Genomic DNA, 26,407 nt, shown 5'->3' with positions numbered 1-26,407 from the left:
TTTGACTACTCTAGATACCTTATTTATTTTATTTTATTTTTTTGTGAGGAAGATCAGCCCTGAGCTAACATCCATGCTAATCCTCCTCTTTTTGCTGAGGAAGACCAGCTCTTAGCTAACATCTATTGCCAATCCTCCTCCTTTTTTCTCCCCAAAGCCCCAGTAGATAGCTGTATGTCATAGTTGCACATCCTTTTAGTTGCTGTATGTGGGATGCGGCCTCAGCATGGCTGGACAAGCAGTGCATCAGCGTGCACCCAGGATCCGAACCTGGGCCACCAGTAGCAGAGCGCGTGCACTTAACCGCTAAGCCATGGGGCCGGCCCCTCTAGATCCCTTATTTAAAGTGGAATGATACAACATTTATCATTTCGTATTTGACTTATTTCACTTAATGTCTTATAAGTTCATCCATGCTAAAGTACATGTCAGAATTTCTTTCCTCTTTAAGGCTGAATAATATTCCATTTTATGTTTATCTATTGTGAAAATTAATAAAGGAAACCTCAAGTAAAATTGAGAAGGCCTGTAGAGGGAGCTCTCATGCCCTACCACTAGTCATCAATTACCCCAAACAGGAAGATGTCAGTTACTGATCCCAACAGGAAGAGAGTCCCTTGCACTCCCACACAGGAAGTGCAACTACTCTACTACTCTAGCAGGAGGAAGCAAGACTGCCTGCTTGTCCAGCAAGTCCAGCCAATGCAATATGCTGCAGCTCAGCCGATGAGAAGCAGCGGTCACCTGAACTTTTACTGTCCTCCAAGGAACTTTCCTTTTTCCCTTACTGATGACTTCTTTTCCTTGTTCCGCCCTCCATACTATTAAAGCCCCCCATATTGTGTCACCCCTTGGAGTACCTCTCTGCTTGCCAGAAGAGATGCTGCCTGATTCATGAATTGCTTAGTAAAGCCAATCAGATGTTCAACTTTACTCAGTTGCATTCTGTTTTTTAACACTATCCATCCATCAATGGGTCCTTTATTTTTAGTTTGTGCAAAGATGAAAATCTTGGTTCACACAAATAAGTAGACATAAATGTAATAATAGCAACACATTTTTCATGGACTGTGGATATTATTAAATGATGACACACTTTACACCTTTCAATCATTCTTCAATACAAATGAATCATTCTTCAGTACAAACTAAACTAGCTATAACATTCATTCTCTTCTTTTGGCAGCAAGTTTAACACAATTATTGAGTACGAGCTTTGAAAAGCAAAAGAATCTTCTATCTAAACGTTTTTCTTTAATGTTTAAAATTCTCTTCTGGAAAGTAATGATCAAAATTTGAAACACAGAAATAAGGTGTAACAAACACGATTTTAAACAATATTTGCTCTTTTATTTCATTCAAACCACCTTAACATTGTTCTTTTCAATATATTGCAATAACGTTGGTGGATAGCTTTTAAGTTTTGCTTGTCATAACAATTTCCTTTGGAGTCCCTGAATGTGTTCCACATGTTGAAACATATAATTTTCCCTGTGCTTTCAATGCAATCCATTAAGAATGCCAAGAATAACATTTAAGCATGCCAATTTTGTTTGTCAAATAGCAGCTTTGAAAATATTTGCCAAATGAAATTACTTTTCAAGTAGAAAAATCTTTTCTACTTTTTCAAGTAGAAGAATCTTTTTGGGTGCCAAAGCTTTGTTATATAGAGAATTATATAAAGAATTGTTTGTACGATTCTTCCAATAATTTAATAGTGCCACTATATTTTCTGGGCATACTTGTAGCTCCTTCACTTGTAATTCGTTTACAACATTTCCACTTTAATGTATACTGATTAACGATGCCTTTTTCTAATCCTGTTAGTATATTCAATCTTGTAAATATAAAGTTAAATACAGCTAAACCTCCGTAAAATTATCTTGCTTGATATGTAACACAAATGAAAAGTATTGTGCAGTTTAAAGTATTAGTGCTCTAAGGAAATAGACATCAAATCTATGCTAGACTTAATAGCCTAAAAAGAGTTGCTTCTTGATATTCTACAGCAGTGTAGATTTGATGAGATAGTCTAATCACTGAGAGTTAGAGTTTCTACTTTATTAGCTGATTTATCCTTGAAAAATTATACACACTATATCAATATACCAAAATAGAACAAAAATTTTGACTGCTATCTCGCCACTCCAAATCCAAATAAATACAGTAAAAGTAAGACTTTATCACTAATAGCCATAGCACAATTAAAATATTGAGCTGAGCACTTTGACTTTTCTCTTTCTCTGAAGATATCAGAAGGACTCATCACAGCTGAACGTCCACCGGAAGCAGGCTCTGGGAGACCTGCATGCAGGAAGTCTATCTGGCAGTCCTATGCGAGCAACATCTGCTGGGGAGTGAAGGCAGCAGGACCGGTTGGGGGCAGAAGTTGGGCTGCAACGCAGCCACAAGGCCTTGGTCACCCCACGGGGAGCTGTGGAACTGGGATGGGATGGCCCTACGGAGCTGCGCAATTTGTACAATAGGGCCGAGCCTTTATATCCCCACTCATGGGATGAGCGCCATTACTGTAGGAAGGGCTAAATGGAAGTCCCTGGAACTTCCATTCTCTTCAAAGACAGTACTGTCATGCGTGGCTTTAGGACGGGGATACGTTCTGAGAAATGCATCGTTAGGCGATTTTGTCATTGTGCGAAAATCATAGAGTGTATTTACACAAATCTAGATGATATAGCCTACCACACACCTAGGCTACGTGGTACTAATCTTATGGGACCACCGTCGTACATGCGGTCCGTCGTTGACTGAAGCATCGTTATGCGGCGCATGACTGTGAATCACGGGCAATACTGCATCCTTGCAGGAACGGCAGAAAGTAACGCTACAAAAAAAGACCTGAAAGGAGCATCTTCCTTTAGTTCACCAGTTCAGCTGGACTATTGCAAACTTAACCAGACGGGGGCTCCAACTGCAGCTACTGTCCCTCACGTAGTAGTTTTACTAGAAAAAAGTCAACATTCTCCCCTGCGCTTGGGATGCGGCTATTGAGCTGGCTAACGACTTTTTCTCTACACAATTTGGAGGAACCACCAGAAGCAATTTTCTTTTACCTGTGTACCCTCACAGTGTTGCCTCCGGGCTGTGTTAACTCTGCTGTTCTTTGACATACAATCGTCTGCAGAGATTTGGATCATCTTGACACTCCACAAATACCACACTTGTGCATTGCACTGCTGACATTCTGTTGACCAGATCTGAGAAGTCGGAAAGGTTTTACATACCTTAGTAAAGCATAAGCAAATGAGAGGGGAAAGATAAACCTCACAAAATTCAGGGGCCATCACTGCAGTGAAAGTTCTTGGGTTCAGTGGTCTGGAGGATGGCAACATACCTCCTCTAAAGTGCGTCACTTACTGTGAACAAAGAGGCACCAAGCTTGGCGGGCCTCCTTGGATTTTGGAGGCAACATAGATTACATCTGAGTGTGCTACTTCAGCCCATCTACAGAGTCACACTTAAGGCTGCAAGTTTCGAGTGGGGATCAGAAACAGAGAAGGCTCTGTAAGATCAGGCTGCAGTAGAAGTCATTCTACCACTTGGGCCTTACGATCCAGCAGATCCAAAAGTACTTGAAGTGTGTGTAGCAAATAGTGATGCTCTATGGAGGCTCTGGTAAGCACCAAGAGGAGAATCACAAAGCAGACTTCTAGAATCTTGGAGCAAATGTATGCCCTCTTCTGCAGATAATCATTCTTCTTTTGAGGAACTGCTTTTGTCTTGCCACTGGGCCTTGGTAGAGATGGAAACTCTAACTATGGGACATTAGGTGACCATTCATCTTGAGCTTCCCATCATAAGCTGTGTGTTGTCTGACCCATCTAATCATAAGTTTGGGTAAAAGCAGCAGCAATCTACCATCAAATAAAAATAGTACGTAAGGGACGGAGCTTGGGCAGGTCCAAAATGTACAAGTAAGTTGCACAAACAGGTGGCTCAGACTCATGTGACACCAACTCCTATGGAATTGACTCCTCTCCCTCAATCCATGCCTATGGTCATCTGGAGTGTTCCTTAGAACCAGTTGACTGAGGAAGGAAAAACTTGAGCCTGGTTCACAGAAGGGTCTGCATGATATGCTGTACCACCTAAAAGTTGATAGCTACAACATTATAACTTTACTCACAGGTGACCCTGAAGGACAGTGGTGAAGGACAATCCTTTCGGTGGGCATGACTTTGAGCAATATATTTGGTCTTTCTCATTTGTCTGGTGTGAGAGATGGCCAGAAGTATGGATCTGCATGGATTCCTGGACAGTTGCTAGTGTTGGTCAGGGACTCGGAAAATTGGTGACAAGGAATTCTGGGGAAGAGATATATGTGTTGACCTCTCTGATGAGCACAGGCTTTCAAGTATGTATATTCCATATGAACGCCCACCAAAGGGCATCCCCTGCAGAGGAGACTCTTAATAATTATCAAGTAAACAAAGTGATGCATTCTGCAGATGTTATTCAGCCTCTTTCCTCAGCCATCCATTTGTTAATGGGCCTATGAACAAAGTGGTCATGGTGACATGAATGGAGGTTATGCATGGGCTCAACAATGTGGATTTCTTCTTACTAAGGCTGACCTGGTTAACATTACTGCCAAGTGCCTAATAGGCCAATAGTAGAGGCAAAAATAGTGTCCCTGATGGGGAACTTTCCCTGTGGGGAACCACCAACCACTTAATGGCAGATTGATTATGTTAGACCTCGTCCATCTTGGAGGGCCAGGGATTCATTCTCATGGGAATAGACGCATATTTTGGAAAAGGACTTGCCTTTCCTGCCCACAATGCTTGCACCAGCACCATATCAGTTAGGTATGGACTCTCAGAATGCCTTATTCACCATCATGGCATTCTTTACAGCATTGCGTCTGGTCAAGGAAGCCGTTTCACAGCAATGGAAGTGCAGTTATGGGCTCAGGCCCATGGAATTAGCTGGTCTAACCAGATACCCTATCATCCAGTAGCAGCTAGCTCAACTGAAATGTAGAACGGCTTACTGAAGACTCAGTTATGGTGCTAGTTGGGAGTCAACGACCTGAAAAGATGGAGTTCTGTTTTTACAGGATTCAATATATGCTTTGACTCAGAGACCATCATACAGTGCTGTCTCTCCCAGAATACATGGGTCTGGGGATCAAGGAGTGGACATGGGAGTGGCTCCTCTCACTCTCACACCTAAGAACTCACCTGCAGAACTTTTTCTTACTGTCCTGGAAATTTTGAGCTCTGCTGATTTGAAGGTCTTTGTCCCCAAGGAGAATGTATCCACTGGGGACACAACAATGGAGCCACTGAATTGGAAGATAAGATTATCACCTGAACATTTTAGGCCCCTTATACCACTGAACCAACAGGCAAAAAATAAAAGGGAAGGGAATAATCTACTGCTAGAGTCATGAATCCCAATTGCCAAAATCAAATTGGGTTGCTTCTATCCAACGGAGGCAAGAAGACTATGTGTGGATCCCTGGGGATTCTCTGGGGCCATTCCTTAGTACTTCCATGCCCAATAGTAATGGTTAATGGAAAACCACAGCCAAAAAAGGCAGCATGATTGAGACTCAGACCTTTTCAGAATGAAAGTTTGGATCATGTATTGTAAGGCCTAAAATTTCATGTGCTGTTGCCTTGACATCCTTGGGCCTCATAGGGCCCAAAGGCCTAACTGTGAGCTCCCTCCTTTTGCCAGATATGCCTCCCTACCCAGCGGAAAGGCTCCCCACCTAGTTGGTTCCCCTATCAGCCAGACCAGCTGCACCACCCAGTCCTCAACTTAATGGTTTTTACCTCTTTGCCATTCTGTGAAATTATTTAAACAAGCCAATGACATGCTCCCATGGGAACCAGGGGTTACCCCACCCTCTCGTTACTAAAAAACCTGCTTCCCATAGCTACTGCTTGTTCACTCTATTTCTGAGTGCAACACCCATTGGGCCCTGCATGGCATTCTGTGTCCTTCTCTGGGGCTATGAGTATTTTTTTTTTTTTCGGTGAGGAAGATCAGCCCTGAGCTAACATCCACGCCAATCCTCCTCTTTTTGCTGAGGAAGACCAGCTCTGAACTAACATCTATTGCCAATCCTCCTCCTTTTTTTTTCCCTTTTTCTCCCCAAAGCCCCAGTAGACAGTTGTATGTCATAGCTGCACATCCTTCTAGTTGCTGTATGTGGGATGCGGCCTCAGCATGGCCAGAGAAGCGGTGCGTCGGTGCGGGCCTGGGGTTCCGAATCCAGGCCGCCAGTAGCGCATCTCGCGCACTTAACCACTGAGCCACGGGGCTGGCCTGCTTCTCTTTCATTTCAGATGCCATCACAGTGACCTTGTCCCTCTCTCATTTCATCCCATCACAGGAAACAATGTGCCGTGAGGATGCAAGTGGCTTAGGTGCTTCCCGAGGGAGGGCCAAGAGACGCAGCCAGTGACCTCAGCAGGGTACGTGTGGATCCCGGGTTGAGGGGAAGGGAAGTCAGTGCTGGGTGAGGGAGCTTGGCCTCTATTTCTTGAGCGACAGAAGACTATCGATAGGACATACTTACATTTGGTTTTGGACGCAGCTCTCTGGTGGCAAATAGGAGATGATGAGGGCTGAATTAAGGCAATATTAAAAATTCTAACAATGATCAAAAATAATTACTGATTATACTACATAATAATTAGCACTTTAGTAATTACAAATAGTAACAAGTTAATAATTAATGAGACATTTATAAATTAAGTATTAATCACTATAAATATTAAATACTTCAGTCATGATAATAAACAGTGATAACTGTAACTGCACCCTCCCCTCCCCTCCCCCGTCTCCTTTTCCTTGCCCCCTTTTCCCCTTAGTGGATGGCACCTTCTAACACACCACACTTACTCACTCTGTTGGTCTCTCTTCCCCCATTGGAACATAGCCTCCATGAGGTGGGGCTTTTGGTCTGTTTTGTTCATTGCTGCATCCCCAGGGCCTAGAAGAGTGCCTGGCACACAGTAGGTGCTCAATAAATAGTGTTGACCTGAGTTGAAATGAAAGTAAATGCACTCAACTCTTACTACATTCCAGGCATGTTGTAAGCATGTATTATTTATATCCTCACAACAAAGTGACTGCCTAGAAACAGATTATGAAACTAGTTCAAGGTCACGCAGCAAGCAAAGTGGCAGCGCTTGGACTTGACCTCAGGAATTCTGGCTTCAGGGCCGATAACTCTAAAGTACCTCTCTCATGGTACTCAGGAAAGCGGTGTGTGTGTTCCAGAAACGTCCTAGTGGTAGAAGCAAATTAGACTTCAAAATTACCAGGGATAGGAAGGCCAAAGAGGGTCCCTGGCTGTTTGTCTTGGGGAACTGGGTGGGCAATGGGGCCATTTGGTTGAGAGAGGACAGAGTTAGGGGAATTTATTAATGGGACTAGGAATGGCTGTAATTATTAAAGTAACTTTGAACTGTTATATAATAGCAAACTTTCCTGAGTTTAGGTTTACGATGTGCTGGAAACTACTCTGCTAGGTGCTTCACATTTAAGTTTTCATGATACCTCCATGAGGTGCTATTATGAGCCCCAAACTGAAGCTTAGGGAGGCTAAGTTATCATTGTCTGGTTGGTGATAGAGTCCAGACCTGATTCTAAAGCTAATATTTTAAAATGTGGGTGATAAGGTACCAGAAGTCTTAGCTGACAGCCTGTTTCTGGCTTGGGAGACCAGGGAGTTGGTGACATCATTAAACAAGATATATTAGAAATACGGAAGGAAAGGAGGATTTTGGAGTTATAAGGCAGGGGGAGAGGAACTTAAAATCTGGTTTTATATATTACACTTGAGATGCCTGAGGGATTTCTAGGTGGGGTTGTACAGCAAGCTGCTGCATCATTAACGTTGCTTATGAATCTAATAAAAATGGAAGAGCAAACTTGATTTCCAAAATTAAAATATGTGAATTCTTCGGCATGACTTGTAAAATTCTTCTTCAGCCAGAGTTTAAGGTATGGTGACTTCTAAGTGTGGAACTTATATCTAATTTTTCTTTTTTTTAAAGGGAAGGTTCCCCACCTACATCTTCTCCCCATAAAAATATTCTATCATTTGCCTAATTTATTAACTCAGTCATTGAAACAAACAGCTGACTGCCTCCTAGGAGCAAAGCAGCAGATACAATTCTGAACACATCAAGGATTTAGAATTATGGTTAAGAGTTGTACCAATTCAGTCAATTTTGTTTAATACAAACAACAAAAAACTTCACATTTCACAATTGCAACTGGAAATTTTTCTCTTTTGAAAAGAGAGAACTTTGGGAAATAATGTTCTTAGGAAAACCTTTTCCTAAATTCTGAATTCTCCTAACACATACGAAACAACTTTCTCTGCAATCACAGTGAGAATCATAATATCAGCTTAAACCAGATTTCAGTAGAAAATTTTATTACTAACGGCTCAGGATTATAGATTCTTACTGAGTTTTTAAAAAAGTCTCTACCTTTTAGAGATAATTACTGAAATATTTACAGATGTCATTATATGACATCTGAGTTCTGCTTTCAAAGGAATCCAGCGAAAGAGGAAGTGGGTGTGAATATAGACAAAACCAGACGGGCTGTGGGTTGACAGTTTTTACAGCAGGATGACAATATGAGGGTTTACGGTACTGTACTTTCTACTTTTGTGTATGTTTGAAGTTTTCCTTAATAAAGTATGAATTTTTAAAAACTTAGAAGCTAGAAGGAAATATGCAAAACCAAAAACATTTATGTTTGAGTGAAGGTACTAAAAATGTTTTTCTCTTACATATTTCTATATTCTCTGTATTCTTTGATTTGAGCATTTTTACTTTTTATGAGGACAAAACAAAAAAATATTTAAAAAAAGAGTCAAGTTCTTTGATATCTTTGTTCCTAGCATTGCCACTTTCTGTGTTAGGACCACGAACTGACTGCATTTTATAGACTATCTGAAAAAACACTGATTTTTCCTTTTCACAGTCACACATTTTGAAAGCTGCACACGTGAAACTCTACCCTATCTTGCCCTTGTCCTTGAAATTAGGATTCTCCACTTACGAGCCCTTGGACAAGCTACTTCATCTCTTTGACTCTCAATTTATCTCAAAGTAGGAAAAAAGGAGACATAAATGACAACATATTCAAATAACAACACAGGGATCTAACACTTGGTGAGCTTCAGGCATTGTGCTACGAACTTTACACATTATTTATTCCTCTCAAAAATAGCTCTTTTAAGTAAGAAAAAGATGACTACCCTAGTATTAAATGAACAAAGGCTATGAACATACAATTAATTTATTCAATTGACAAATATTTATTGAGCACCGACTATGTTTTAGGCACCATGCTAAAAGCAATACCAATGGTCAACAATTATGTGAACAAATGGTCATCTACATTAATCATAACCAAAGAATGCAGGTGAAAACAAAAGTGACTTTTCCATTTTTCACTCGGCAAATGGTCGATGTTCAAAATAAAGGTTTTCCCCAGGATTAGATGAACGTGGTGCTTTGGGATCTCTTCTGCTGTGGGTAGATGCACAGATGCAGAATCTTCCTGAAGGCACTTGAGCAACGTGTATAAAACAGAATGTAGATGTATCTAAAAAACACCCAACCAGGAGAATGAAGCACACCTAGCAACCCAACTGTGGTTTCCAAGTACCAAAAGGAAGGAGGACTCCTTGGGAAAAGGCTACTTCAAGGTGGGAGGTAGGAAATGAACAAGATGAGCCTGGAACATCTTGTGGCAGACAGCAAGCAAACGATCGAAGACTCTGGGGTCATATCAAAAGGACGCAGGAGCCAACTGAAAGAGGCTCCCGCACACCCAACGTGGAACGATTTGAGCATCAATGAGGGTACAACTTACATGGATTTAAACATATTACATGTACTTCACACTCACACACCCCTAATCTCCTTGGTTACTATGGCAGAATGCTGAGGAACCAACTCATTATTTTGAGAACCAATAGAGAAGGCAAGAAAGCAGCACTTATCCTGTCTTTCCTCACCGTAACAGGGGTGACCAAACAGTAGGTGAAGGGAAGCTTTTCTTCATAAAAATATTCTAACTAATAAAAGAAGAAGAAACAATCGGATATCATCATTTTGCAATCCCTAACGAATTAACAGATTTACGTATTGAACATTAATAGCTGCTAAATGATAAAAAAGACACCTAAATATTATGTTTCCTAATATTAAGTACTATAAGTAGTCTTAACAAAAAAACTGAACCTCAATCTGACCAACCCCTTTAGATACCAACTACTAATTTATGGGAAATATCAAGGACAGAGGAGCATGTTAAACTACACCATGTGGATGCAGCCAACAAAACCAGGCTCTGAGAAACTCTACCAGGCAAACATCCTAGTCTCTTCAAAAAATAAAATGCAACAAAAAAAGGATGAGGGAGAATGCATAGATTGAGACTTAAGAGACATAACAATCCACTGCAATTTGTGTACATTATTTAGATCCTGGTAACTTTAAAAAAAATTGACATTTATGAAACAATTAGAAATTGGAACACTATCAGAAATGTAATGGCATTAAGGCAGTATTTTTTTTTTTTTAAGGAGTGAAAATTTTTTCTAAAGTTGGGATATATTTTAGAAATACATACTGAAATATTTATGGATAAAATAATATATCTAGGATTTACTTAAAAAATAATATAGGGGGCCAGCCCAGTGGTGTAGCAGTTAAGTTCACACGCTCTGCTTTGGTGGCCTGGTGTTCACAGGTTCAGATCCTGGGTGCAGACTGATGCACCGCTTGTCCACCCATGCTGTGGTGGGGTCCCATGTAAAATAGAGGAAGATGGGCACAGATGTTATCCCAGGGCCAGTCTTCCTCAGCAAAAAGAGGAGGATCGGCAACGGATGTTAGCTCAGGGCTAGTCTTCCTCACACACACAAAAATAATAACAACATGGAGTGGGGGGAGTAGGTGGGAATACAGATAAAACAAGACTGGCCATGAGCTGATAATTCTTGAAGCTGGTGATGGAGGCATTGGGATGCATTATAATATTCTGTGTATTTTTGTATATGTTCAAATTTTTCATAACAGAAATTAAAAATATATATATATACATTTTGATCTAGCATTTCCACTTCTAGAGATTTATCTTAAAGATGTGTCACACATATACAAAATAATTTATATGCAAGAATATTTATTATAGGATTGGAAGAGCAAAAAATAAAAACTAAATTGATAAGATTGAATAAACTATGAAACACACAATGGAATAGTATACAGCTGTTGAAAAAGAATAGGGCAGCTATATATGTATTGATATGGTCCAATCTTCAAGGTGTATGGATAACCAAAAATAGCAATGTACAGAAATTTGCTACCATTTGTGTAAAAAACTTTCATAGAGTATGTTATGTGTATATCTACGCTTATGCAAACATAAAAATGACGCAATTTATACAAAAACTTGATAGCAGTGGGCAGTGGGCAGAGATAATGTGGAGATTTATGTCTGTATATCTAATTGTAACTTTAAAATTTTTATCCCGTGCATGTGTTTTAACTATTCAAAGTGACAATTTTTAATGTTATAGCTTTGAGCCCCTCCAATTGTACATCCTAATCATTAAACTACTTAAAGAAAAATGACATACAGATCACTGCTTTCTCATTCTTTGTAGGCAGTGGCATGTGTAGAAAACGCAGATGTTTTCACAGAACACTCAGCATGTCTGAGAAGATGGACGGCATTGGGGTGCAACGGGCCCTCTGCCCCAGACACTGCCTGGCTACCCCAAAGGCTGAGAGGACCCATTTCTTGAGATTTTTCAGGTTCATTCACAAGCCCTGATCCAGATGTCACTGGCGTTGAATTAAGGCTCTTTCTCCCATCATTGTCATCTCCTGTACTTACAATCAAAATTCTGAAAACATAATTAATCCAGACCAGGTGAAATTCCAGACATTCCTTCTAAAATTAGCTTCTTAACTTTAATAGACAATTAAATTAGCAGGAATTTTACTTATCTTCACAAATGATAATCATCTACAATTTGCTTTTTGGGAGATATCCTTGTTGAGTTTATTGTAATTTTATTTAGCCTTGAAAATGAACTGGAAGCTTTCTCTTAGGGATTATCTGTTCCTTGAAGTTTTTTAGGTTAAACTGTCTTTAAAGGGACAGAGCTTTGATGACCGCAATATTGTGATTTATAACAAATATATTTCTCAGATATATTTGGTCTTCATCCACAGTTTCTGCCTCACAACTCGCAAAACCCTTGGAATTTCTTGCGTGATAAGAGCAATGGCAGCATCTTTTGTTATATTTGGGTTCTTGTCCTCAGTTCCTGAAAACCCTTCAGGGTCATAAAGGTGAAATGGGTGTCTAGTTTATGTTAATGAAGGTGACTTTTGGACCCCACCCATGGGTGGGGGCTGGTTGCCAGGAGAATCAGCCACGTGATCAGAGTATTGAAACTTTCAGTCACACCCCCTGATTTCCAGGGAGGGGGGCTTGAGATTGAATCAATTGCCAATGGCCAATGACTTAGTCAATCATGACTACCTAACGAAGCTTTCACAAAAACCCTAACAGACAGCTCATTGGCCTTTTTTGGAGACCTTCCATATTGGGGAACCAGAACGCTTCCACATGTCACCTTGCTGGGCCCCAAGCGCCACCAGGACAGAAGTTCCTTTGTTTGGGACCTTACTCTATATCCTTTAATATCATTTGTAATAAATTGGTAATCTAGTGAATAACTAAATTTTCTTTAGTTCTGTGAGCCATTATAGCAAATTAATCAAACCCGAGCAGGGGGGGTCATGGGAACCTCTGCTTTAAGCCAGTCAGTCAGAAGCACAGGTAACAACCTGGACTTGTGACTGGCATCTTGAGTTGGAGGAGTCGTTAGAATTTCCAGTTTGTAACCATCCAATAGGTCAGAAGCACAGGTAACAACCTGGACTTATGACTGGCATCTTGAGTTGGAGGAGTCGTTAGAATTTCCAGTTTGTAACCATCCAATAGGTCAGAAGCACAGGTAACCACCTGGGCTTGCAACTGGTGTCTGAAGTGGAGGGCAGTCTTGTGGGACCGAGCCCTTTACCTGTGGAATCTGATTCTATCTCCAGGTAGATAATGTCAGAATTGAGTTGAATTCTCAGACACTCGGCTGGCATCCGAGAACTGCTTGTTGGTATGGAGAAGCCTCCACACACGTTGGAATTGGGTCCAGGAACCCTTTGCAATGACTTCTTATGACCTTTTACAATTATTGATTTATTCAGTTATTCCACATCTTCTTGAACAAATTTTAATATTTTGGTAAAAATCGATTCTCCAGATTTTCAAATATATTGAAGTCATGCGTAGTAGCCACTTAAAAAAAAATCCACCCCTTCCTCACTCATATTGCTAAATGTGTTTTTTCTGTATCAGACTTGTCAACTGTGTATCTTACTATATTGTTAAATAAATAACCTTCAGAGTATGTCTACTGTTGTTTTCTACTTTCTTTTTTCTTTTATTTTTAGTAATCATTCTTACTGTTGACTTGGGTAATTTTTTCCTTTCAGAGTTGACCATCCATTCCTTCAACATGCTTGGTATATAACTGGCAATGACAAGTGCTGGGGTTCTGCATTTGGAGAACAAGGCCCTACCTGCAATCCTTGGCTTCTGACAGGAGCACGGCTTCGGCTGCACTAAACTGGCTTTTTTTTTTTTTTTAATAATTTTATTTATTTATTTTTTCCCCCAAAACTCCAGTAGATAGTTGCATGTCACAGTTGCACATCCTTCTAGTTGATGCATGTGGCACGCGGCCCCAGCATGGCCGGAGAAGCGGTGCGTCGGTGCGCACCTGAGATCCGAACCCGGGCCGCCAGCAGCGGAGCGCGCACACTTAACCACCAAGCCATGGGGCCGGCCCTGCACTGAACTGGTTTTGATACATCGAATTCACTGTCATTCATTTCTAGTTTGTTATTTTAGCTTTGATTTCTCTTGAAATGAAGGTACACCTGGAGGTGGTTTTAGATTTCTAAATGGCAGATTTCTTCTGGCCTCTCTTCTGTCAATTTCTAATCTTCTGAATTTTTTTTTTCCGTTAAAAGGTGGGGGGAGGGGACAATGTTTTATTGACTTGGCACCTATGAACAGGTGGCTACAGGCCCTAGGACTAATCTTTTGAATTTCTATCCTTTTGAATGAAGGCCTTCTCATGATAATGATACTCTACTACTGTTTTTCAGGATGAATTACCATAACAAGTGGTTATGAAGGCTTTTTGATATTTGATATATTCATACGGCCCTCCTCTCATACGAACTCCCTAACAGTAATACTGTTATTAATTAATGACAATAACTAACATTTATTGAGCATAGCCTTTGTACAAAATATCTGAGAGTCCTCACGAAAACTCTATTAGGTAGGTATAATTATCACTGCTTAAAAATAAGTAAACTGAGGAACAGAGAGATTGCATAACTTGCCCAATGCTATACAGTCAGTAATGGGTGGAACCGAGTTAATGTTAAGCAAGTTATACGCCATGGCAAAAGGCACATTCACAAAATATTTTAATAGTCATTTTCTATTAGGAATTCTCAGAAGTTGAGCACATTTTGAGTGGTAATAAAAGACTTTTTACATTCATATTAATTTGTTTTCAGCATAAGTTCTCTGATGCTTAGTAAACATTAAGTGTGAAGCAAAAAGAATTCCACATTTATTGAATTTTCTTCTGGTATGAGTTGTCTGATGTTTCATAATGGAAGTGACAAATGAAGGTTTTCTGACATTAATTATATTATGCATTATCTAATATTGAGTCAGGTGTGAACTTCACATAAAGGCTTTCCTACATCCCTAATGTGCCAGGCTTTCTAACCAGTATGGATTCTGTAGTGTTCAATGAGCTGGGAGCCAAGAATAAAGGCCTGCCCACATTCTCGACATTCATAAGGTTTGATACCGGGATGAATTCTCTGATGTTCAGTAAGTTGTGAACTACGAATAAAGGCCATTCCACACTCCCTACATTGATAGGGTTTCTCACAAGTATGAACTCGCTGATGATGAGTCAACTGTGAAACACGAATAAAGGCTTTCCCACATTCCTTACATTCGTAGGGCTTGTCACCTGTATGAATTCTTTGATGTTGAATAAGGTATGAACTACGACTAAAGGCCTTCCCACAGTCCTTACATTCATAGGGTCTGTCACCAGTATGAACTCGCTGATGTCGAGTAAGCTGTGCATGCTGTCTAAAGGCTTTCCCACATTCCTTACATTCATAGGGCTTCTCCCCAGAATGAATTCTTTGATGTCGAGTAACTTCTGAACTATGAATAAAGCCCTTTCCACATTCCTTACATTCATAGGGCTTCTCACCAGTATGAATTCTCTGATGTACAGTAAGTTGTGAATGTTGTCGAAAGGCCTTCCCACATTCCTTACACTGATAGGGTCTAGCACCTGTATGAATTCTCCGATGAACGGTAAGTTGTGAGCCACGAATAAAAGCTTTCCCACAATCTTTACATACATAGGGTTTCTCACCTGTATGAGTTCTTTGATGCAGAATAAGTTGTGAATGCTGTCTAAAGGTCTTTCCACATTCTCTACATTCATAGGGTTTGACACCAGTATGAAGTCTCTGATGTAGAATAAGTTCTGAAGTACGACCAAAGGCCTTCCCACATTCCTTACAGTCATAAGGTTTCTCACCTGTATGAATTCTCTCATGTTGAACAAGGTGTGAGGCACGACTAAAGGCCCTTCCACATTCCTTACATTCAAAGGGTTTTTCACCAGTATGAGTTTTCTGATGTTGAATAAGGTGTGAGCCACGGCTAAACGCTTTCCCACATTCATTACATTCAATCAGTTTCTCACCAGTCTCACTGTTCTGATGTAGAGTGAGGGACGTATAATGCTCAAAAGTGGGCATGTTTTCATACGTGATTTCCACTTGCTTGAAACAGCACTCCAGGTTTACTTGTTGTCTTTCAAACTGGCCACTGTATTCCCAGTCATCTCTAAAACCGGAGCCCTCAAAACCACAGCACTTAAGGCTTTCCATTAGCTCCCAACTGAATGACTCTACTTCAAAAACATCTTTTTGTGGAAATTTCTCACACCTGGACTCCAAGTCTGAAAAATTAAAAAAAAAAGTAAATACAAGCTGTTTTCCTCTTCCAAGAGAAATAAAAAATTCTATAGTAGACTAGAGAGACAAAATGAAAATAATAACCATAAAAGATGAACAGCTTATATAAGTCTCAGATATTGCTGTGCAATTTCTAAAAAGCACATGAAAGCACAAATATGAGAGCTTATATGGTGCCAGAAGGGAGTAAGAAAACAAATTAAGCCAGGGGGTCTCAATTTTGCTAGGGATCAGCATCATCCAGGAAGCCTGTTAGCAATACAAATGTCAAGAACTACCCGACCGAATTAAAATCTACAGGAGTAGGGCCAAGGCATGTGTGTGCATGTACCTGTCAGTATATACTTATCTATCTATCTATCTATTTTAAAAGTAATATGTATGTATTTTAACTGAAGTAAGATTCACATAATGTAAAAGTCTCCATTTACCCATTTTAAAGTATACAATTCAGTGGTCTGCAGTATATTTCCAATGTCATGCAACCATTCCTACTATCTAGTTCCAGAACATTCTCATCACCCCAAATAGAAACCTTGTGCTCATTAAGCAGTCACTTCCCATTTCTCATTCTCTCCAGCCCCGGGACATCACTAATGGCAGAGAACCCCTAATTCTGTCTTTATGAATTTGCCTACCCTGCATATTTCATATAAATAAGGTATCTATATTTTTAACACTTTCCATCACATAATGCTGATGACAATCAAAATGAAAATCTGCACTTAAACTTTCTCACAGCCTTTCCACTGCACTTAGAATGAATTCCAAACTCACTGCCATGGTTCACAGGCTCTTGGCAAAGCAGGTCCCTGATTATCTTTGTTGTCTCTGTCTCAACCGAGAACGATGCATCTTCATACTGAGCACTCTCCCCTTTCCCCTCTGTGAACCAACCACAGGCCTCTTTTGAGCATCTAGAACAAATCTAGGTCTTTCTCATCTTAGATCTCTCATCAGGTTCCTCTATTTATCAGGAATCCTGTCCTGGGTTCTTTGTATGGCTGCTTTTCTCATCCTTCAGGTCTCAGATTAAAACTCACACTTTCAAAAAAGCTCTCAGCCTGATAACCCTAAGCATATACCTTGATTCTCTCTCCCACATTTTGTGCCTTGTCTTCATAACACTTTTATAAGTTGTACTTAGATTTTCATTTACTTACTATCTGTTGATCTGTTTGTTTCTTGCTTCTAAATCTCCCCAAAGGCAGAAATAATGTTTTTCTCACTAGCCATTGTAACCAAACCCTAGCACATATAGTAGGCTTTTAATAATGGATTGTTTAATGAATAAACATCAGATTCTAGAGACAGACCAACGGAAGACAATAGAAAGGCCAGAAATAGACTAAAGTTTATATGGAAATTGAATTTACTATAAAGGTGGTATCTCACAGGGGAAAAGGATAGTTTTTGTAATAAGTAATGGGAGTAACTGGATAGTCATTTGGAAAAAGATAAAAGCTGATCCACACATTGCCACCTTATACCAGAAAAAACTCCAAATAGGATTTTAATGTTAAAACAAAATAGAAACCACACAAACACTAGAAGGAAACACAGTGGCTTACTTTATAACCTAGGTATGGGAAACCTTCTAACAACGAAACAATGACTCAAAATCCAAAAGCAACAAAATAAAAGACTGATAAATTCCACTATGTAAAGGGGAAAAACAAAATAAAACAAACCACTTGCATATGAACAAACAACACCAAAAGCAAAGTCAAAAGACAAATGACAGAGAAAATATTTGAAACTTACATCACAGATAATGGGATGATCTTCCTGATTTATAAAAAGCTCTTAAAAATTGAGAAATATCCTCAAAAAGTTAAACATACAATTATCATCTGATCCCCTCCATTCCTAGGTATACTCAAAGAAGTGAAAACAGGGACTCAGCTACTTGCACACCAATGTTCACAGCAGCATTGTTCACAATAGCCAAAAGGTGGAAAGAACTCAAGTGTCCATCGACAGATAAACAAAATGTGGTATATACACATTTGGATTTACGTATTATTCAGCCTTAAAAAGGAAGGAAATTCTGATATCTGCTACAACACAGATGAGCCTTGAAAACATTATGCTAAGTGAAATAAGACAGATACAAAAGGCTACACATTGTATGACTCCACTTACATTAGGTAACTAGAATAGTCAAATTCATAGAGACAGAAAGTAGAATAGAGGTAACCAGAGGCTGGGAGGAGGGGAAAATGGAGACTTATTGTTCACCGGGTACAGAGTTCTTGTTTGGGATGATGAGGAACAAGTTCTGGAAACGGACAGTGGTGATGGTTACACAACTTTGTGAATGTAATTAATGCTACTGAATTGTATACTTAAAAATGGTCAAACTAGTAAATTTTATGTAATGTTTACCACAATTAAAAAAATCTAATTAAAAAAGGTTCCTCCCTACTCCTAGAACTACAAAGACTTAGAATACGCACCAACCAAATAGTCTGTGAAAGATAATACTTGTTATAGAATAAATAGCAATGGACTTACTAGCAATAAAATATAGAATTTCAGGGGAGTCATGCTATATATACTTTTATTTTATGCATATTCAATGATTTGTGTTCAAAAAACATATACAGAGTGGTATGCAGAATAATGACCCCCAAAGATGTCCATGTCCTAATCCCTGGAACCTGTGAATATGTTATGTTACACAGCAAGGGGGAATTGAGGTTGGAGATGGAATTAACGTTGCTATTGAGCTGACCATAAGAAGAGGAGATAATCTTGGATTATGTGGGTGGGCCCAATGCAATCAAAAGGGCTCTTATGAGTACAAGAGGGAAGCAGGAAAGTCAGAGTCAGAAAGAGATTTGAAGATGCTACCCTGCCGGCTTTGAAAATGGAAGGGGGCTGCAGTCCATGGAACGTGGGTGGCCTCTAGAAGCTGGAAAAGGCAAGAAAATTGATTCTCCCCTGCAGCCTCCAGAAAGGAATGCAGCCCTGCAGACACCTTGATTTTAGCCTAGTGAGATGCATTTTGGACTTCTAATCTCCAGAACTATAAGATAATAAATTTGTGTTGCTTAAAGCCACCAAGTTGGTGGTAATTTGTTACACAAGCAACAGGAAACTAACAGACAGAAAGAAAAATCTGAGTAATTCATCAATGTATCACACCTGTTCAATCTTATCCTTGGAGCCCACTCTCCCAAGGAAACGTAGGTTAGAGCCAAAGTACAAAGAGAAGCCAGAAAGTTGGTTCTTGGTTCTTGAGCTTTGAAGAGCAGAGGTCTTGGTGATTTAAGGCTGTTTTAGGTGCACAGCAAGTATAATTTTGATTATGTATCCTTGCTCCTCAAACATGGACTTTCAGCTGTATCTCTAAATCAGAGGTTGGCAAACTTTCTTTTCTTTAAAGGGCCAGAGAGTAAATATTTTAGGCTTTGTGGTCCAAGAGGCAAAAATGAGGATATTATACAGGTTCTTATATAACAAGAAAGAAAACAAATTATCACAAAGTTTTTATTGATGAAATTCAAAGTATAATAATAATTAGTATCATACTCAAATAATTTTTTTCTTTTTTTTTTGGTAATACACATCTATGAATGAGAGGAATAGAATTCTTTTCTGGGGGAGATAACATTTTACTTAACTTGAGTTCAAGGGTAGTGTTCTCCAGCACCAGAATTGATGGCAAATGTTCATCTGTTAGTGCTGATCTGTAATGAGATTTTATGTATTTTATCTTTGAAAATGTTTCATATAGATGGTGCTCCCAAATACTGATATCAATCCACGAGCATGTGATTTTAATTGTGTATATGCATCCCTTACAAAGCATTTACAGAATTCACTAGGCTCATAGGCCATATAAAAACAGGTGGCAGACAGGATTTGGCCCACAGGCTGTAGTTACAGATGACTGATTTATATCATTACTGTTAGTGAACAATAATGCATACTATAAATTTATGAAATATTATAAGAACAATGAAAGTATGAAACTAAAACTCCAGATTATTTAAACAAAATCAGAGTAGGGTAAGGTTGGGGGTGAATCTAGGGAGGGGTCAACAAACTTTTTCTGTAAAAGACCAGATAGTAAATGTTTTAGGCTTTGTGGGCCACAGAAAGTCTCTGTCATATATATAGATATTTTTAAACCCTTTCAAAATGTAAAAACCATTCTTAGCTGTGGGTGATACAAAAAAACTGGCATGAGCTGGATTTACCTACAGATTATAGTTTGCCGACCCCTGGTCTAGGGCACAGGGAAGTGAAAGATGGTAAAGGTCTTACTTTGCTCAGAAAAAGAAGCTCAAAGATACTATTTCATACCATTCTCCAATAAAAGAAACCAGGGCTCCTTCGACGAATGGCTGATTTCAGGGCTTGGGTAGGAAAACTACAAGATAAGCCTGGAACATGCTGTGGTATCAGAAAACAAGGAAGTACTCAAAAAAGAATGAGGGCATGCTGAGAGAACCCCGGAGCCAATCTGAAGAAGTTCCCAATGGCCAAAGCTTGAACAATCTGAGCAATGAAATAAACAATGGTAGGATTGGGCTACAATCTATAGAATACAACAAGTACCCATGAGCCCATACTGATAGAAACAAATCGTTGAATACATAAATGAATAGGAGAGGGGGTAGGAAAAGCTCTTCCTGACAGAAGAATGGCAATTAATAAACACAGAAAGAATAAGGTACATTGAAAATCAACACTAGGCAACACTGTTGTAATAACTGTTACAGACAAGATCCATCAATGGATGCTAAAATCAGTAGGCAACACGTACAGTCTCAAAGTATCTCCTCCCAAGATAATTACCAATTATAGATGGAAAAATAATAACTTTATAGGGGAAAAACATGAGAAACACTACCTTAACCAAGAGATCAAGGTTAACAAGTAGTAAGCCATTACATTAACATCAAGTAACCTGATATGATGCACAGAGGACACAACATCACTTCTGTGGTATTCCTGCCAAAGATGCATAATCTCAATATAATCATGAGAAAATATCAGACACACACAAAGTGAGAGATATTCTTCAAAATGGCATTCATCAAGAGGCCATGAAAGACTGGGGAACTGTCTCAGATTGGAGGATGCTAAGGAGAGACAGTAACTAAATACAATGTGGGATCCAGGACTGGACAGAAGAATCTGATCCTGGGACAGAAGAACGACATTAGGAGAAAACTGATAAAATTCTAATGAGATCTGTGGATTAGTTAACAGTATTATGTCAGTGTCAATCTCCTGGTTTTGAGAATTGTACTATGGTTAAGGGAAATGCTGACGCTAGTGGAAGCTGAGTGAAGGGCGTACGGGAATTCTCTCTAATAATCTCGTATGTTTTTCTATAAGCCTAAAATTATTTCAAAATAAAACAGTTAAAAAAATAACTTTACTACAAAGAAAAAAAATTCTATTTTTTAATAGAAGTTTAAGCAAATTTTTAAAAGTCAAATTAAAGATCATTCTAGTAAAAAGCAAGAGGAAGTACAACTTTAAAATCATTTGAGGGTAGAAAGAGTGATAAAATATGAGCAAAACAGGAATAGCTGGAACTAGGAAGAATGAGGAACAGAAAATATAAAATAAAATGGCAGGAATAAGAAAAGACATATTAATCATCACAATAAATGAGAACAGACTGAATTCCCTTATTAAAGGCAAGGAATCTCAGACTGATTAAAAAAGGAAATTCTAACAGAATCCTGATTACAATGGACACACTTAAAATAAAGTGGCAATAATTTTTAAAAAAAGGATAAGCAAAGATATGCCAATTTTTCAAGCCAACAAAAAGAGGGCATTTGATATTAATTTTAGAAAAAATAGAATTCAAGGTTAAAAGCACTAAATGGGAAAATAAAGGAGGACTGTACTGATAAAAATACAACTTGCAGGGGCCAGCCCAGTGGTGTAGCAGTTAAGTTCACACACTCTGCTTCGGCGGCCCAGGGTTCGCAGGTTTGGATCCCGGGTGCGGACATATGCACTGCTTGTCAAGCGGTGGCATCCCATATAAAGTAGAGGAAGATGGGCATGGATGTTAGCTCAGGGCCAATCTTCCTCAGCGAAAAAGAGGAGGATTGGCAACAGATGTTAGTTCAGGACTAATCTTCTTCTTAAAAAAAAAATACAATTTGCAACAAGGAGCTGTATTTCATCTTTACAAAATGTAAAATGTAGTAGCAAAATACATAATACAAGAAACAGCTCTCAGGGGCCGGCCCCGTGGTGCAAGTGGTTAAGTGCGTGCGCTCCGCTGCGGCGGCCCGGCGTTCGCCAGTTCAGATCCTGGGCGCACACTGACGCACCGCTTGGCAAGCCATGCTGTGGCGGCATCCCATATAAAGTGGAGGAAGATAGGCACGGATGTTAGCCCAGGGCCAGTCTTGCTCAGCAAAAAAAGAGGAGGATTGGCAGATGTTAGCACAGGGCTGATCTTCCTCACACACACAAAAAAAGAAACAGCTCTCAGAATTTGATAGCACCAGGACAGAGAAAGCTAAAAGGACATGCAGATTCTAAATCATATAATCAAAAGGGTTATTGTTAAACAAAGAGGCAAGTGTCTCATCCAAAGAACACTAGTTTTAAATATACACGGAACATTTTCCAAAATTGCAACTACTTGACTTAACGACAACATTGGAAGAGAAAACGCAGTGTAATGATTTCTTCTTTGGGCTGAGGAAACTCCTGCCAACACAGAATTCCATACTCAGTGAAAATATCCTACAAGAAAGAAGGTAGAATAAAGACATTTTCATGTGGTCCACAACAGAGAGTCTGTCAAGAGCAGACCTGCACAAAAGGAAATTTTACGGGTGTTCTTCAGATCGAGAAAAAATGATGAAAATAAATAATGACAACAATAGCAGAGAAGTCAGGAGAGAGTAACTGATAATGAAGTATTTGAAGGTTCAATATTGTCCAGCCAACGCCAACTAATAATACTCGATAACATTTATTTAGTGGTCACTATCTCCTGGCATTGTTTTGAGCATTTTCACATTATTAACTCATATAACAGCCACAATAACTACATGTGGAAGGCACTATTTTTATCCCATTTGCAGAGAATTTAAGTAATTTTAAACTCACAGATCTAGTAAGTGGCAGAGCCAGAATTTGCACTCAGGTAGTCTGATTCCAAAGTCTGTGCCCTCAAGCACCACACAACCTTACCTCTCAAAAGTTAAGAGAATAAATGAATTGCTGAATTAGGTAAAGTGAGAAGCTGTTTTAAAAAAATAAGTATTTTTTTATGGGATGAAGATACTTGCAGAAGAAAGGATCCAAAGTACAGGTAAAAAGCTGGCCGCTGGGGAAGAAGGTAGCACATCTCTTTTTGAAATGAGAGGAAAATAAGAACAGAGAGGAATTAATGGGGGCAAGGGCAGTGTTCCCTTGGGAGCTGATGCTGACAAGGTCTGCTCTGCGTGTCTGCCTGTCTCAGGCCTTTATTCCAGCAGTTTTTGGCATGGCTTTGAGGGGAACATCCCATCAGTAACTCCAAGTACTGCTATCAGTTGGCTCACCTGCTGGGCTATTATTCCCAATGACCTCCCCCACTGGATCAGCCCTTGCTCACCTGGGCACCACGGTCCTGGCATATCAGTTGCAATCACCCAGGGTTCCTTCCCTTGCTCCAACAAGGAAATGACATCAGGCTTAGAAATGGAAAGTCCTGTTTATAGAAAAAGAAATGGGGCATGATTATGCTGTTCCAAATTCCAAACCCAGTCCCTTGGTCATCAAAGAGGAAAAGCAATTACATGAGGGAAGGTGTAAAGGTTGTCCAAAGGATACAAAGATGCAGGTGCCAATGGAATTACCTATTTCCACTTTCACAAACATAAACAATTCTCTTTGGAACAGAGAGCAGAAATTCAGCCAGAAACTTGTGAGTCTCCCTAGATATTCACCATGAAGATATCAGAAATTCCAGAAGGCTAGTCCTGAATTATTTAGAGTAGATAACTACAGTGGTTATTCTCCATTTGCCCTCTCCTTCCCCCCAATTCATTCTTCACAGTTCCTTGCCCTGCTCTGTGCCCGACAGCTTACCTGTAAGGACTGTATTAGTCTGGTCTATGGGTCTGGCAGATGGAAAGCACCAGCAGGAGGTCAGTGGGCAGGAAGAGTGAGCGTTCAGGGTATTTCTTATCCCTCTCCCTCCCTCCTTTAACCCAGGAGTTCTGGAGGTGGCTACAGTTGCTGCCAGCCGGGCCCTTCTCCATGACTCAGGCCCTCACCATCATCCGGTGGCAGTGTTTCCTCTTTTACCCCTTCCGGCCAGAGGTGGTAACAGTCTCCCACTATTGTAGTCCCTGGGAGCCTTGTTTCCTGTCCAGCCCTGTATTATACAATAGCCTTACCTAGTGAGACCAAGTTACCGAAGTTCTCCAAAGTCACATCCCTGTACAAGTCTCTCTGGGCAGGTTCCAGGCACTTCCATTCTTCCTGAGAGAACTCTATGGCCACATCCCTGAATGTCACCAGTCCCTGAAATAACAAACCCAGGCATTACTAGTAAATGAAAGAACTATCATTTTTTTCATTTATTACCCAAAATTTCAAAATACACAAAAGTATAGAGAATAGTATAATGACCCCCAGGAATCCATCACTCTGCTTCAAAAATTAACAAGACTTTGCAAATCTTGTTTCCTCTCTTCCCTGCCGTTTTTCACCCCTGCTGTATTCTGAGGCAAATCCTACATACCAAACATCACAGTATTTTACCCACAAATACTTTACTATCTAACAGATTAGACTTAAAAAAAAAGGCATAAATCAAGCTTAACATAATTAACAATAATTTCCTAACAACCAGATCAAGTTTCAAATTGCCCCTATTTTCTCAAAAGTGATTTTTTACAGTTGGTTTGTTCAAATCAAGGTTCAAACAAGATCTACACACTGCATTTAGTTGACAGGTTTCCTAAAGTCTCTGAAATCTCTAACAGCCCCCACAAACTCTTTAAAAAATTTTATTGCTATTTATTTATTAAAGAAACATTTGAATCAGTAGAATTTCCCACATTCTGGATTTGGCCAATTGCATCTTCATAGTATACTTTAACATGTTGCTTTACTTCCATATTTTCTGTGGAAAAGTAGTTAGATCTGGAGGCCTGATGCACATTTTTTGGAGGGGTATGAATAAGTCAGAGGTGGTGCTGTGTACTTCCTATCGCATTCCATTACGAGGCACATAATGACCGGTTGTCCCACTTCTAATGAGGTTAAAACTGATGCATAGGTTCAGGTGTTAACAACCTGACTCATCCAGGAAAATGTCTGTAAGATGGAAAGAGAGGAGACGGAGGAGGGTGTTGTAGGAAGGAGATGATAACGCAAGCAAGCAAGCTAGAGCTAAATGCCTACGCCATGAAGGAAGTATAATAAACAAATTTATTTGACTAAAGGCCTACATGCCTTTGAATATTCCTGTGGCTTGAGATAAGGCCTCTTTCCTACAGCGGGGCTCTTCTATTTTCCACAAGGGTCTGGGAATGAGCAAAATCTAGCTAAGTGGAGTTTTGTAAATAAATGAAACACATATATAAAACACATAGCAAACATGGGTCTTGCAAGTAATGTCTTTAAAAATGAGTCCCTTTTACCATTTCTCCATTGAGATAATAAAAAAGATAGAATCCAAAATGTCTTATAAATCTCTATCTTAAAATATAAGACTTACACAAGTTTTGTTTTGAAGACTCAGGGTCATAATCAGTCTGTGGATCTCAACCCAGGTTACACCTTCCCCTTTAGGACGCATTTGGAATCACAGAGGGGATGGTCTAGTTGCCACAATGTTGGCGGAGCTTGGGCTGCAGGGGTGGGCAGTGCGCTACTGGCATTTAGTGCCTGGTATCAGGAATGTTAAGTGTCCTGAATTATCTGAGCCATGTACCCAAGACAGTCCCATACAACAAGGAACCGTACTGCTGAAAATGACAACAGTGTCCCCACTGAAAAGCAGTTTGTTAGATATCACGAGCATATTTTTTGTTATGGCAAATTTTATATTAAACACAGGGATTTTTATTTGCTACATAATAATGCATCTTATGCCCTGTAAGATATAATCATTCGATTATTTGGGGGCATTTAGCTTAAACACGATCTGTAAAATCTTCAATGTTTATTATATACTTGTTAACATCCATTGTCCTTCGCCGTCCACTTTTTCTTGTTCCTGAAATAAGAAAGTTGAT

General features: G+C 39.6%; 1 protein-coding gene across 1 annotated transcript in view; it reads right to left on the bottom strand.

Moving 5' to 3' along the window:
• Positions 1–13,762: 13,762 nt before the first annotated feature.
• The window catches only part of ZNF565 (zinc finger protein 565), a 34,229-nt gene continuing 21,584 nt past the window's right edge, over positions 13,763–26,407 (bottom strand). Inside the window, exons 4-6 of the mRNA XM_058530876.1 lie at positions 24,560–24,686; positions 23,773–23,868; positions 13,763–16,162 (exon numbers count right to left, since the gene is read on the bottom strand). Of these exons, the coding sequence (XP_058386859.1) occupies positions 14,892–16,162; positions 23,773–23,868; positions 24,560–24,686 (1,494 nt within the window). The 3' untranslated portion in view covers positions 13,763–14,891. The remainder of the gene's footprint in view (positions 16,163–23,772; positions 23,869–24,559; positions 24,687–26,407) is intronic.

The sequence above is a fragment of the Diceros bicornis genome, chromosome 34, assembly GCF_020826845.1.
Source record: "Diceros bicornis minor isolate mBicDic1 chromosome 34, mDicBic1.mat.cur, whole genome shotgun sequence".
Lineage (NCBI taxonomy): Eukaryota > Metazoa > Chordata > Mammalia > Perissodactyla > Rhinocerotidae > Diceros > Diceros bicornis.
Note: the sequence above shows the minus strand (reverse complement) of the source record. Positions and strands in the feature narration are given on the sequence as shown.